The sequence below is a fragment of the Poecilia latipinna genome, unplaced genomic scaffold, assembly GCF_001443285.1.
Source record: "Poecilia latipinna isolate Pla-1442-1.1 unplaced genomic scaffold, P_latipinna-1.0 Scaffold4780, whole genome shotgun sequence".
NCBI lineage: Eukaryota > Metazoa > Chordata > Actinopteri > Cyprinodontiformes > Poeciliidae > Poecilia > Poecilia latipinna.
Genome location: NW_015117396.1, coordinates 1 through 13698, shown reverse-complemented (window position 1 = coordinate 13698; position 13698 = coordinate 1). Strand labels below are relative to the sequence as shown.

Sequence of the window (13698 nt, the reverse complement as noted above, 5' to 3'; positions counted from 1 at the left end):
CCCCCATCTCCCCTGTAGCTCCGCGTCTGCTCTGTTTTTATTTCTATTCTTGAAATGTCTCAGATGATATTTTGTGAATTGATGCAATATAAGTAAACTGAATGACTTGATTAGATTTTTTTTCTGTCTTTTGCCTTTACTCTGTGCTTGTAGCTTTACAATGAGGAGGTCCTGGACCTGTTTGACTCCACACGAGATATGAAGCAGAAATCTCACATTAAGATCCACGAAGACGCCAACGGAGGCATCTATACGGTTGGAGTGACCACACGGACTGTTTCCTCGGAGACTGAGGTGAAATACAAAAACATCAAGTGCTTGTATGAAGGACGGTTTTAACTTAGCCAGAATCTGGACATTAGTGGCATCAAAACACTTGGATCACTGTTCAGTGAACGTCTTAGGTTTTTGGGTCACCTTTTGGTGCAAAAGCAGCAATAATTACTAATTGCAAAGTTTTATTAGGTTCAAAACTTGCTTTAGTTTGGTGTGAACTGCCTTAGATGGCAGCTTACTTAATGCTAAACAATAAAAGTGCATGTTGCCTGGTTAGAGTTAGGATTACCCATAACTGATATATTAGTCTGACCATAAACCTGTGTGTAGTATTGACACCATGATGTTTCAGTGACAATAAATGAATCACTTTCATTCAATACATTCCTGTTTAACACCTCAAGGTTTAAAGTCATAAAGTTTTATTTATTCATCATTGAAATGTTTGCTTTGTAGAATTCAGAATTATTTCCCCCTGTTTAATCAACAAAATGTTTCTATGTATAATCATTGCTATTCGTGTCCATGCGTGTGTGTGTGTGTGTGTGTGCGCAGATGATGCAGTGCCTGAAGCTGGGCGCTCTGTCTCGTACGACAGCCAGCACTCAGATGAATGTCCAGAGCTCCCGATCCCACGCCATCTTCACCATCCACCTGTGCCAAGTTCGCGTCTGTGCCTCTGACAATGTTAGTGAGAGACGATGATCATGTATTGAAAATACAAACTGATTGTTTGATTAGATTTAGTTTGGGAAATTTGCTTAGTTTTCTCACTTATTAAATTTGTACATAAATCTTTCAGCAAGAAGGTGAGAATGATAATAAGGTGTCTAATGGAAACGGGGAGATGGATGAATATGAGACGCTGACTGCCAAGTTTCACTTTGTGGACCTGGCTGGTTCTGAGAGACTGAAGAGAACCGGAGCGACGGGCGACCGGGCCAAAGAGGGCATCTCCATCAACTGTGGACTGGTATGTTCTCCTCCACTGCCTCACTAGTTTCCTGAGCTGTGCTCTTTATTATCCTGAAGTAGACTGCCACCTAGTGGTTCAGTATGTAATTACTGTCCTGAAAGGTATCAAAAAGAAAAGAAAATGGCACTTTTTCTCCCCCCCAAAGAAACACTATATTCTGCCCTATAATTATTCTCATTGATGGTTTTATAAAAGCTGTTGAAAGTCGAAGGGCTAAGTAGTTTTTGTGTTTATTTTATTGAGAACCAAACCCTCTAGTTGCATTTTTCTGGGTTTTGCTGAAATTGAAAGGCTATTAAATCCTCATAAGCTGAATATTTTGGTATTTGTGGCTCTTCTTCCTCATAGAGGGATTCTGTGAAGGGATGCTGCCCTGCTTAACTGAACTTGTATTATGTTTTTTCCAGTCATACTGACCGGTTAAAGCACTTTACACCAGAACCACATTTACACACAATCACTAGGGATGGGAATTCATTGCATCGTTTATCATTTATAATGAAAAATGTCTTTTGATTTATTGTAATTTTAATACACTTTTTTTGCATACTCTTTATACTTAAACTTTTTACATATTTATTTTTATATATTTATCTATATTTACTCATTTACTAGACTTCTTAAACTAGGATCTGAATATTGAATCATAAACATGCAAATATGAGCTGGTATAACAATAAGGATTCTTGAATGCTTCAATATATGATTAAAGAAAAGAACAAACAGTTTTCTGAGATGTTTTTACTATCTTTTCCACTGTTTGTTCTACGAGAGCATCAATAAATATCAATCATTTAGAAAATGTGCTTAAATGTAGTTAGAGTGAGCAGATTAGTGATATAAATCCCACTTTCAGTAAGTGACGTCCTGAAGAAGCCTGTTTCAAAAGTGAATGTTTTTCAACAATAGCTTGTGGTTCTATGAATGTGATGTCATGCAGTCATAGACATACAGTTACCTGAAAACGAAATGATAGTTTTTTAAATCATAATTTATCACAGTAGTACTACAAAATGTTGTGATAAAATTTGAAGTAGATGAACGATGTGCATACATTTATACACCAACATGCACATCGTTAAGTGTTGTGTCTAGGGACAGAAACAACAGCTCCATACAACAGGCTGTGTTTGAGTTGGGCTTATTTCCTGATTTTTATTTTGTAATGAAATTACAGTGCCGTTGCTAATTCCTGTAAAGTTTTTATCTTACTAGTACACAAAACATGTCGGTAACAATCAAGACTGGAAGAAATAACTGTTCTTCTGGCTCCCCTGGGTGTGTTTCAGCTGGCGCTGGGGAACGTAATCAGTGCTCTAGGAGACCGAAGCAAGCGGGCTTCTCATGTGCCTTACAGAGACTCCAAACTGACCCGACTGCTGCAGGACTCACTGGGAGGAAACAGGTTGGTGGATCACTCATTATGTCAATCAGAGCAAGTAGTGCAAGTTATGTCTGTCAAATCCGCTTTTTAATTGGCACAGAGTTATGTCTTGGGTGACCAAAACGTATGATAGTAAAGTTGTTCAAGTGTATCACCCAGAAATGTCTTTTTTATTTTTAAACTTAGGACTTTTACTTTGATTTGTTGCATAATGTTGATCTTCTAAATGTTTAACTCCATCTAAATATTTAGAACATGTACAAAAACAGAACAGAGTGACAGGTGACAACATATTACCATCTTCAGCTTTTGCTATTTGTTGACTTAGAGTGCCTGTAAATCTCTCCATGTTGTGAATTTCCTCCACTGTGTCCATCCAGTTGGTTACGGTGGAAATGGGGTTCAACTTACCCATTTCCATGTGATGGCTTTCTTTGTCACTGCTAATACAAATTTAAAATGACAAAATTATGTCGACTTTTTGAGCTTTGAGCTTTCCCAGATTAAAAACATACCTGGAGTGTTTTGATTCTTTCATGCATGTTTGAGAAACCCTCAAGTCTCCCATGGCCTGGTTGGACCCAGCACCCCCTCAAATCTCCAGTTTCAAAGCTTTTGAGCTTGCGCCTCACCCTCCCCTATGAATCCCCTTTAGGTATCAGCCTTATCACCAAGAAACTCTTCCACTCTCTTTTCAGCCAAACGGTTATGATAGCATGCATTAGTCCGTCCGATCGTGACTTCATGGAAACCCTGAACACGTTAAAGTACGCCAACCGAGCCCGCAACATCAAGAACAAGGTGATGGTGAACCAGGACAAGGCCAGCCAGCAGATCAGCGCGCTGAGGACCGAGATCGCCCGACTGCAGATGGAGCTGATGGAGTATAAGACGGTGAGAGGGAACTGGGACGAGGCCCTCCTGGGCTTCCGTAGACTCCCGCTGTGGGGATGTAACGGAGCCGCTCTCTCCTGCAGGGTAAACGCATGGTGGGCGAGGACGGCGTGGAGAGCTTCAGCGACATGTTCCATGAGAACTCCATGCTGCAGACTGAGAACAGCAACCTGAGGGTGAGGGTGAAAGCCATGCAGGAGACCATTGACGCCCAGAGGGCTCGCCTCACCCAGCTGCTCAGCGATCAGGCCAACCAGGCTCTGGCCAGGGCAGGTAGGACCGAAGGCACCTGTCTGCATTCCACTCGCTGTTCAAACACCTCATCAGGAATCTGTTTCTCGCCCAGGTGAAGGAGGAACGGAGGAAATCGGAAACATGATACAGAGTTACATCAAAGAAATTGAAGATCTTCGGTAAATGACTGGATGCGTTTCTTCATACTTTTCATATGTTTAGTGCAACATAAGCTCTAGTATTAGAATTATGATGATATTAACATTTTGCTCATATCAAATGGGGCGACTGCGGCTGAGTGGGTAGAGCAGTCGTCTCTACTTATGAGTTGTGGATTCGATTCCAACTTCCATATGTCGATGTGCCCCTGAGCAAGGCACTTAATCCCAATTAGCCTACTGATTTGTGTATGTGAGCATTTGTGAGTGTGAAGAGTTGACTGTGACTCTGATGTAAATCACTTTAATGGTGAAAATGCCTGGAAAAACATTTTTTAAGTTCAGTCCATTTACCTAAACCAAGTAAAATACTCACTTTATTTTCAAAACTGTGGGAAAATAAATGCACAGGGATCTTTTTAAAACTAAAGTTAGAGAAACAGAATAATACTTTTTTATCACTCTAATTAGTGCTCAACCAACATTAAGGACTTAGGTCATCAGCAGCTATAAAATCACAAGATGAAATTATACACCAAGAAAGAAAGATGCTACTGGTGTAACTGTTTTTCTTCAATGAAGTATAGACCTTCCCATTAATCAGGCCAGGAGGAGCCTGGTTTTATTTATTTATTTTTTCATAGATTTTTTGTTATACTGTTAAGAAATAGTGATAGTTTTAATAAATCCATAAAAAAAACCATATTGTTTCTAAAAGTTACAAAGTGGAGCTTTAAGTGGACTGGACTTTAGTTTTGTTGGTGTAAGTTGAGTTTTCTGCTCCCTGGATGTTTTTCTCAGGGCTAAGCTGCTGGAGAGTGAAGCGGTGAATGAGAACCTGAGGAAGAATCTGTCGCGCGCCTCCACCCGTCAGTCGTTCTACGGGGGGCCCGGCTCCTTCTCCAACGCCCTGATGGCCCCCGAGAAAGAGACCGCCGACATCATTGAGCTTGCTAAGAAAGACCTGGAGAAACTGAAGAAGCGAGAGAAAAAGAAAAAGAAAAGGTAACGACAGAAGGATGTGGGTCAACTGGATTATTTAGATTTACAAAGGAGTTGATCATTTTGTCTTCAGTTAGTTTTATACAAAAGTATTCAACATTTTCAAAAATATAACCGTTAAGGGTTTTCTTTTTTTATCTGACTCTGAATTTTTTTTTTCCAGAACTTGCAACTACATTGCTGTCAAAACCATATTGTGCCCATTCTTTATACAGCTAATGTTGGAATATATCATTGTTGTTTGGTCTTTGGGATTTTGGCGTTATAACAGTATTGTTTCATGTTTTTAAGTATTCTATTTGTAAAAAGAATAAATACAAAACTTAAAGCTCTGTCCAGAAAGGCCAGAGAATGCCAAAAGTGTGAATTTGCCCTAATTCTATCAGATAAATGTATTTCGACACCATCGTACACTAAAGGCTTGTTTACAGCAGTGGGGTTTGTCTCCTGACTGATTCCTTGAAGCTGTGGCTTCTGCGTTTCTAGTTCATTTCTGCAGATCTAGTTTTTAGTCAGCCTGGTCTCTGCCTAAAGTATTTTTTGTTTTTTGTAATATGTAAAAATCTGTTTTTACAAATACATTTCTTTTATGGACAGAATTCACAGCGGTTGTTGCTTTTAAACTTAGGTTGACCAGGAAATAACCGAACATGGCATGCCTTTAATTGTTAAGAATTGCGGTGGTAGCTTCATGATTTGTAGCAGGTTGGCTGCTAGTAGAACCTTAAATTGAAAATATGGTTTGTAAAACTTTTACTAGCAGAGCAGCTGTGGCCACGACACTTTGCTGACGTCTAAAGTGAAAGACGTGGATTGCTGTGAAGCTGTTGGACTCAAAAGTGTAGCGCTTCACTTGACCGTTCTTCCTTCCATTCTTCTTCCATCTCTCTTTTTTTTACCCTTCTCTCCTTGAAGACTCCAGCAGCTGTTGGAGGAGAGAGAGAGGGAGGAAAGGGAGGAGGTGTTGGAGGAGGTGGATGCCAGGTTTGTTCAAGCTTCCACCTTCCTTTTCCTGCCCCAAATCGTCTGCTTCCATCTTGATTTCATGCCACTGACCTATTTATTTTGGACTGATATCAGTTCCTTACTAAAGTATTCACATTCTTTGACCTTTTTCACATATTCGTCACACTACAACTATAAGCGTTTTATGTATTTTATCCGAACTTAAAGTTGTTCATCAGGTAAAATGTACGTAAAGGGATGCATGGTTTTTAAAATGTTTTTACAAATGCATTTCTCTGAGAGTCCAGGTATCTCTTCCCAAAAGGGGAAGTTAAAAACATTGAGTGACGGGGATGTTTCTGGCTTTACAGTGGTGATGTCAGCAAATTTGATGGTGGTGTAGGTGAGAAATATGTGGGAACAGTGTTGGGTGAAAAGAGAGAAGAGAAGTGGGCCGAGGACACCCCCCTGTGGTGCACCAGTGTTCAGGATGAAAGTGGAGAATGTCCACTCTTCCATCTTTGTGTTGAAAATGAGGAATTCCTGTTAAACAGCTGGGATGGCAGCCATGATGTGAGGAAAATGGACACATCTTTCAAACCGTAGTTTGTCAAAATGTTGAAAGTATATATTTTTTCCATGAATGACAAATATAAATTACAGTATAATCAAAATATTTTGATTTGTTTTACCACATAAAGTCCCATTAGGAACTATTGAACATTGTGGTAGTGATGAGACAGAAGATGAAGTTCAAGAGTATGAATACTTTAGCAAAGCAAATGCTGCTCCTATTGGACGGTTGTTTCAAATCATTTTAAAACTCAAACCTTTGTTTTCTCACTACCTGCTGTGCTACATTTGTTCATTTTTAGGTTTCTTTAATTTAATATCTGGACTCCACACAGCAGAACCCAGTCACAAACTATTCTAGGGAGTTCTACCTTTGGCTCAAAACGAGTCCAAACTAAACCCCTTTTCTTTTTTACTAAGCTGATCTTTCATTTCACATTTTTATTTTGCCTCACAGGTTAGCTGATCTCTGATTGGATAAAACAATTATCCAATTGATGCGGTTCATGAATTTGGTTTGTGTGTATATTTTGTGTTGCACTCGTCCCAAAATGCTGCTTTACTGTTTTATTTTGTTCAGAGTAGGAAGCCTCCTCATTTTAACATCATGCACTGTCTTTTCCACAATAAGGCTACGGAAAACAGAACGGTGTCAAACGATGTCTTTCCTCTGCTCATCCTAGTGTTCTGGTTTAGAAGAAAATGTGATTGGAAATCTCAAATATGCGTCAACATTTTCTGCTGTTTTAGAAGTTTTTTGATTTAAAAGCTTATTTGTCAAAAAGACAGTGTAAACCCTCGATAACAGATGTGCTTTGCATATTTCTGTTCACCACTGTGCCTTCGAAAATAATAAAAAAGGCCTTTGTTTTGTATCCTTGCTTACATGAAGTTGCAATTCCAGGTTGTTTGCTGCCAGTTTCTTTTCTTCACTTTGTCATTAATGAACATCTTTTTCACTGTTGTCTGTGTGTCTATCAGCGTAAACAAAGAAGAAGTTCCTGACAACGAACAGGAGAAACCAAATGAGAAGGAAATGAACGAAGAGACTGAAATGGTGAGATCAAGATTTCAGATCAGGCTGTAATATACAGAGACCTTAATATTCTTGTGGATGCTGCTAATGATAAAATAAATCATTGATTTTGATGTTTTAGGATGTACAAGACACCAGTGATCATGAAGATGGAGAGGATGAGGAGGAGGAGGAGGAAGAGGAGATGGATGTGGAGGAGAGCTCTGACGATTCTGACTCTGAGTCGGATGAAAAAGGTGTGAAGATCATTAAATAGTGGAAAGTGCTCGATATATCTCCAGAAGGTGGAGCTATTCCCTTACAGTCAGGAAACATTAATGCAGGTCAACCTGCTGTGATGTCTTCCATATTTCTTTTTCTCCACATTTGTCTGTTTAATCAGTTTGGATGTGGATGGAGGTGTTGGTCTCCTCTTGCTGCACATTACTGATGACAATGTTAGGTGGAGAAAATACATTGTGTCAACAAATGTTTTAGGATTAACATGCAGTTCAGGTTCTGTGTACCAGCTAAGAAAAAGTATCAAAGAAAGGATAAATTGGTAAAGGTGATCAACACAGAGAGCTTTCTGAGTGAGTATCAGAAGCAAATATGTTTCAAAATTAATATCCCATACAGTAAAGGCAAAATGACAACATAGTAGGCTGTGCTGTTATCAAAAATGGCATACTTTGAGACAAAGGAATGTGCAGCAGAGTAGGATATATATTCTTTTAGACAGACAAAATGTAAAAAGCTGAATTCAACCACAAAGTTTACCTTTTTAAAACCTCAGAATCTGATACTTAAAGCAGGAAAGACTTTCTTCTTCTAGTGTACCGTCACCTTCCTAAATAAAGAGCCACGTCTTTTTCTCTTTTTTTTTTTTTCCTTTTTTTCCACCCACAATCACTTTTGGCAAAAAATAAAAATAAAAATTACAGTCTTCCTTTATTTTAGAAAGGTGATTATATTTAGCAAAAAATAATTCTCAGAAATTGGTGTTTTTTTTGTTTTTCTCTACGATTCTGCTCTAGCAACACGTTCTTAGATTTCTCATGACAAATTTAGCTACGATGCTGTTACTGATCACTGTGATTACAATTTCGATTAACACACGTTTTTGCCAACTAATTTTCTTCAACACAACTGTCCACTTTCTACCCCTCTCTTTGCGACATTTAGCATCCAAGCTACTAAAAATATATATTAGATTCTGGGGAGCAAACTCACCAAATACATCAGTAGCTTTGATACTATATGTGTTGAAACACTTTATTTCAAATGCCAATCATGCAGAGTCTGCATACCAACAGTATATTTGGGCTGTTAGATAGATGCAAGATATTAAAGTCCTGCAAACTTCTTAACCTTTCAAAAGACTGAAATATGTCTGTGGCTGCAGAGAACTACCAGGCCGATCTGGCCAACATCACATGTGAGATCGCCATCAAGCAGAAGCTGATCGACGAGCTGGAGAACAGCCAGCGGCGTCTGCACACGCTCAAGCAGCAGTACGAGCAGAAGCTGATGATGCTGCAGTGCAAGATCAGGGACACCCAGCTGGAGCGCGACCGCGTCCTTCAGAACATGAGTAAGACCCACAGATCATCCACTAGGTGGCGCATGTGGTCTTGTTTTCAGATGGTGACAGCAATGAAGAAAAATATACATGTTTGATCAGCTCAGAAAAACCCAAATTGAACTCGTTTTGTTCTCCAAATAGACTATAATGAAGCTAGTGTCTGTCAGAAGATGGAAACGGTTTATATTTAGGCTTAAAAACAGTAATAGATCAAACATTCTTCTAGGAATTATTAAAGGGGCAGTATCATGTGTTTTCCAGGCATATAGCGCCATTTTAAATCACGATAAAGTAACTATTGTACCGTCAGTTGTGATAAATATGTTGTACATATCAAATATGACTTAAAAAAATTTTAAATTCTTAATTTAACACATTGAAATAGGGCCTCTATCTCTTTAAGATACTCCTGTTTCTAACACTCCAGCTTCAGGAAGTCATCACAACATGGCTCCTCTATTAACCCTTTAATAATGTTTTTACCACCATTGCACTGAGAAGTAGCTCCTATAATGAGCTCTTATGCTCCACATCACAGCTCCACCAGGTGTTTGCTAATTGCTGCTATAGCTAGTCTGAAGGAGCTTTGTGGAGGAAAGCTATTCTGTAACACGGAGCTTGGAAACTGCAGCTCTGAGGAGGAGCTTCATCCTCAAAGGGGGGGCTAGGTCTATCCAGGTGTTTGCACAGATGAATGGTTGCCATAGAGATTAAAGTATTTGTCAAACATACATAATAAAAAAAAATCAAATCAACACCCAGGGTATATTTTTGATGAGGGAATAAGATTATAACATGATATAAAACTAAAAAACTCTGTATTTTACAAAATACATCACCTTTAAAATAAGCGATTGTGTAATGCACCTTTAAAAAGCTTGTCAGCCTGTCCTTTTTGTAATCCACCTTTCTTGTTTGTGCTGGACGTTTAAAGACTCTGTGGAAAGTGGCACAGAGGACAAGGCTCGTAAAATCAAGGCTGAATATGAGAAGAAGCTGAGCGTCATGAACAAGGAGCTTCAGAAGCTCCAGTCGGCTCAGAAGGAACACGCCCGCCTGCTGAAGAACCAATCACAGTACGAGAAGCAGCTGAAGAAGCTCCAGATGGATGTGACTGAAATGAAGAAGACAAAGGTACAGCTTTTTTTTTCAGGTGTAGATTTTCTTGCCATGCATTATGTAAACTTTAGTGTGTTCTGATATTTTCAGGTTCGTCTTATGAAGCAAATGAAGGAGCAGCAGGAGAAAAATCGACTGAATGAGTCGCGCAGGAACAGAGAAATTGCCTCTTTGAAAAAGGACCAGCGAAAGCAAGAGGTCAGCTTTCTCACTTCTGTTTTAATGCAACTCTGCTGCAGCAACATGAAACAATGTAGGAAATGCTTCAGTTTTTTTAACCACTTCTGCTGATAACGACACTGTTTCTCCTTCAGCATCAACTAAAGCTGCTGGAGGCTCAGAAAAGGCAGCAGGAGCTGATTCTGAGGAGGAAGACTGAGGAGGTGAGGAGAGAGAGAACAAAAGGTGGAAGATTAACAGGCTGGCGGGGGTGGGGGGGTTCTTCCCTGCTGTGATTGGTTATGTATCAAGCATGTAGTTGGTTAACTTTTCAAAGAGGTTTGCATATAATTTAGAAAATGCAGTCCCACCAAATTTTTATAAAAGCTTTACAGACCAAAATTTAGTTTTAATTTAATGGTAGAATCTTAAGATAAAAAATAAAAGAAATCCAACTTTGAATTTTAATGCATTTATTTAGCAGGAAAAAAATTCCTCTGTAAAAATGTTTATTCATATCAAGGCCAACAGTGCTGCTAATACTTGGTGAGTGTGCCAGAGTTAAAGGGGCAGTAGCCCAGGGCGCCAACTTTTAAGGGGAGTCCCTAACATTTTTTTTTTCCACCTGTTTTTTAATGAATGCATATTTTGCAAAGACTACACTTTGTATAAATCTCATAGGCCCAAATCATGAGTTGTATCATTTTGATATTTTATTAATATAAACAATAATCAAGTATTTCAAAATCATGAAGTTATAATAATAGTTTATTTACATAGAACATTTTTAAGCAAATGTTGCGAAGTGCTTTACATTCAAAGAAATCTATTAAAACAGCATCATAAATCATTCTAGAAACACAAAATGTATACCAAATCAATATTATATTCAGTTTCTTTGAGAATAACATGGAGCTATTGGCTAGAAGATATATTAAACCAACAATGTATCAGCGCATACCTACTGATTTATAGTATTACATAAATCATATACTGTAATTTACATTTGTAAGTGGATAAGGCACCCAAACTGTCTCCAGCCCAGGGGCCCACATCCTTTTAAATCCGGCCCTGCTTAGTATTGTCCTCTTTCGCCAACTTGTAGCGATCCCATGTTGCATCAGCTCATATCTGGCATGTGTGTGTTTGTCAGGTGACTGCTCTGAGAAGGCAGGTGAGGCCCACCTCAGGTAAAGTGGTCCGGAAAGTCAACCTTCCGGAGGTTCAGGACTCCAGCCACCGCCCGCCCTCCGGACGCCTTTACTCCTCCAGCAGCACGGCTGCCAACGGCACATGGTGAGGCTACAAATGGTTCTTAGGTTCCTACTAACAAGATATAACTGAACCTGAATATGATTTCATCTAATCAATACAGTACCCTCTTTTAACTTTTTCATATATTATCATTTTATAACCACAAATTACATTCGACACATTTCCACCAAATAGTGCATTATCGTGACGTTTAAGGAAAATGATTCACATTTCTTCTCTTTTAAAAAAAGTTTCAAGCTTCAAATTGAAGTGTGTCTTTATACTGTATGTACTGAGGAGCCTGAATGACTGACGGCCGATGCCGTGTGTCCAGGTCCTCCTACAGGCGCACAGCTGGTGTTTATTCCACCAGAGTCGCTCGTAACAAATGGCAGACCCTGGAGCGGCGCATCTCAGACGTCATAATGCAGAGGATGACCATCTCTAACATGGAGGCCGACATGAACCGTCTCCTCAAGGTGAAGTCATGACGCACCCAGTGGGATGTTTTATTTCAGCTTTGGTTTTAAATGAAGCTGACAAGAGCCAGAACACCACCTGTGGGTTGTTGAAAGTTTAATACATCCTTTAAAAGTCTTAAATTCATGTATCTAAAATTAAAGTCTCATGTCTGAAATTCATTTAAAAAGTTGGCCTTAAAAGCGTTAATCTTAAATTTTGTCATGCCAGGACTATTTAATCCAGCATATTCCATGTATTTCTTTTTGTTTTTTTTCTTAATTTTCTTTTTTTTTTCAGGCAAAAGTTTGAGTCACACTCAACCTCAAAACTGTTGCGTTTACTGGTAACTCACTGCTATCAGACCCTTGCTAGCTACTTAGCTTTTTTTTTTTACATCTAACATAGGTGTGTGCTAATTTATCACTAGTTGTCTAGGCAACATTTATTTATTATTGTGGAGATAAATCTTAAATTCACTCATAATGGTCTCTAAAAATCTTAAATTCAAGTTGGTGAAACCAACAGAAACCCGGTAATAGCTTTGCTATCTTTGTTGTTAATAAAGTAAAAGAGGACATGATGCATTACATTAGGTTGAAGGTTATTATAAGACTGTGTAAAAGTTCTCTTAATATAGCAGGCTCATCAAAGACCCGCTGCTTGATGCAGTCCTGTTAAATTTTCTTTTTAAAGCATATGTTTAAATACACTTGGTATGTGTTGGTGACAACTCAAGACACATCCGTTTCAAAGTTCTGCTATTTTTAATGGCCAGACTGATTCATGTGAATTTTGTAAAATTGTTCTTGTTTTCAGGTCCGTATAGTAAAAAAATAGGCTTAAAACATATTAGCACTCTAATTAGCGCTTTCGCTAACTTTCAAAATGCTTTAGCATTAGCAAAACTAATGATTAGTGTATTATGATTTAAAAATAGAATGAAAGGTAAAACAATAAACAGTTGAATCATCTGATATCTTTCATTTCTGCTCTTCCCCATCAATTCCAACATTGATCACATTCAGAAGTTGTTCTATAAATAGACTTAAATAACTGTTAATATTTTCAACACAGCAACGAGAGGAGCTGACGAAGCGAAAGGAGAAGGTGATCAGGAAGCGGGACCGGCTGTTGAGAGAGGGTCTGGAGGCAGAGAAGACCGTGCTCCCTCTCAACGAGGAAGTGGATGCTCTGACCGCCAACATTGATTACATTAATGACAGCATCGCCGACTGTCAGGCCAACATCATGCAGATGGAGGAAACCAAGGTAAGAAGGGCTGCTGGCTCTGAAGTATGTTTGGAGGAGTTGAGTCGAGGCTTTTGAATAGCCTGAGTATCTACATTGGAGGCTTTATTAGGCCAAACTGTACTTAACTAGCCACATAAATACTAAAGCCTGCTTAGGACTTATTTGCTGAAGAATCAGTAATTCAAAATAATTAAAGTAAATAAGTTTTTTTGCAGGAGGAGGGTGACACAGTGGACGTCTCTGCTGTGATTGGTTCTTGCACTCTGGTTGAAGCTCGTTTCCTATTGGATCATTTCATGTCCATGGCAATTAACAAGGTACCGCCCCTCACCTTAACAGGAGACACCAAACCTGCTTTGTTAGCTGTAACTATATGTAAAAATAGTTGATCTTAATGTGGTGATTTAAGAC

General features: G+C 38.9%; 1 protein-coding gene across 1 annotated transcript in view; it reads left to right on the top strand.

Moving 5' to 3' along the window:
• LOC106943012 (kinesin-like protein KIF21A) overlaps positions 1-13652 on the top strand; it is a gene marked incomplete at both ends in the record, with an annotated part of 17963 nt that extends 4311 nt beyond the window's left edge. Inside the window, 19 exons of the mRNA XM_015026356.1 lie at positions 154-294; positions 832-963; positions 1079-1249; positions 2542-2657; positions 3335-3530; positions 3614-3803; positions 3877-3943; positions 4724-4927; positions 5840-5908; positions 7424-7499; positions 7600-7714; positions 8863-9051; positions 9977-10176; positions 10252-10359; positions 10476-10544; positions 11474-11616; positions 11909-12053; positions 13111-13305; positions 13503-13652. Coding sequence (XP_014881842.1) covers positions 154-294; positions 832-963; positions 1079-1249; positions 2542-2657; positions 3335-3530; positions 3614-3803; positions 3877-3943; positions 4724-4927; positions 5840-5908; positions 7424-7499; positions 7600-7714; positions 8863-9051; positions 9977-10176; positions 10252-10359; positions 10476-10544; positions 11474-11616; positions 11909-12053; positions 13111-13305; positions 13503-13652 — 2676 coding nt within the window. The remainder of the gene's footprint in view (positions 1-153; positions 295-831; positions 964-1078; positions 1250-2541; positions 2658-3334; positions 3531-3613; positions 3804-3876; positions 3944-4723; positions 4928-5839; positions 5909-7423; positions 7500-7599; positions 7715-8862; positions 9052-9976; positions 10177-10251; positions 10360-10475; positions 10545-11473; positions 11617-11908; positions 12054-13110; positions 13306-13502) is intronic.
• Positions 13653-13698: the final 46 nt, after the last annotated feature.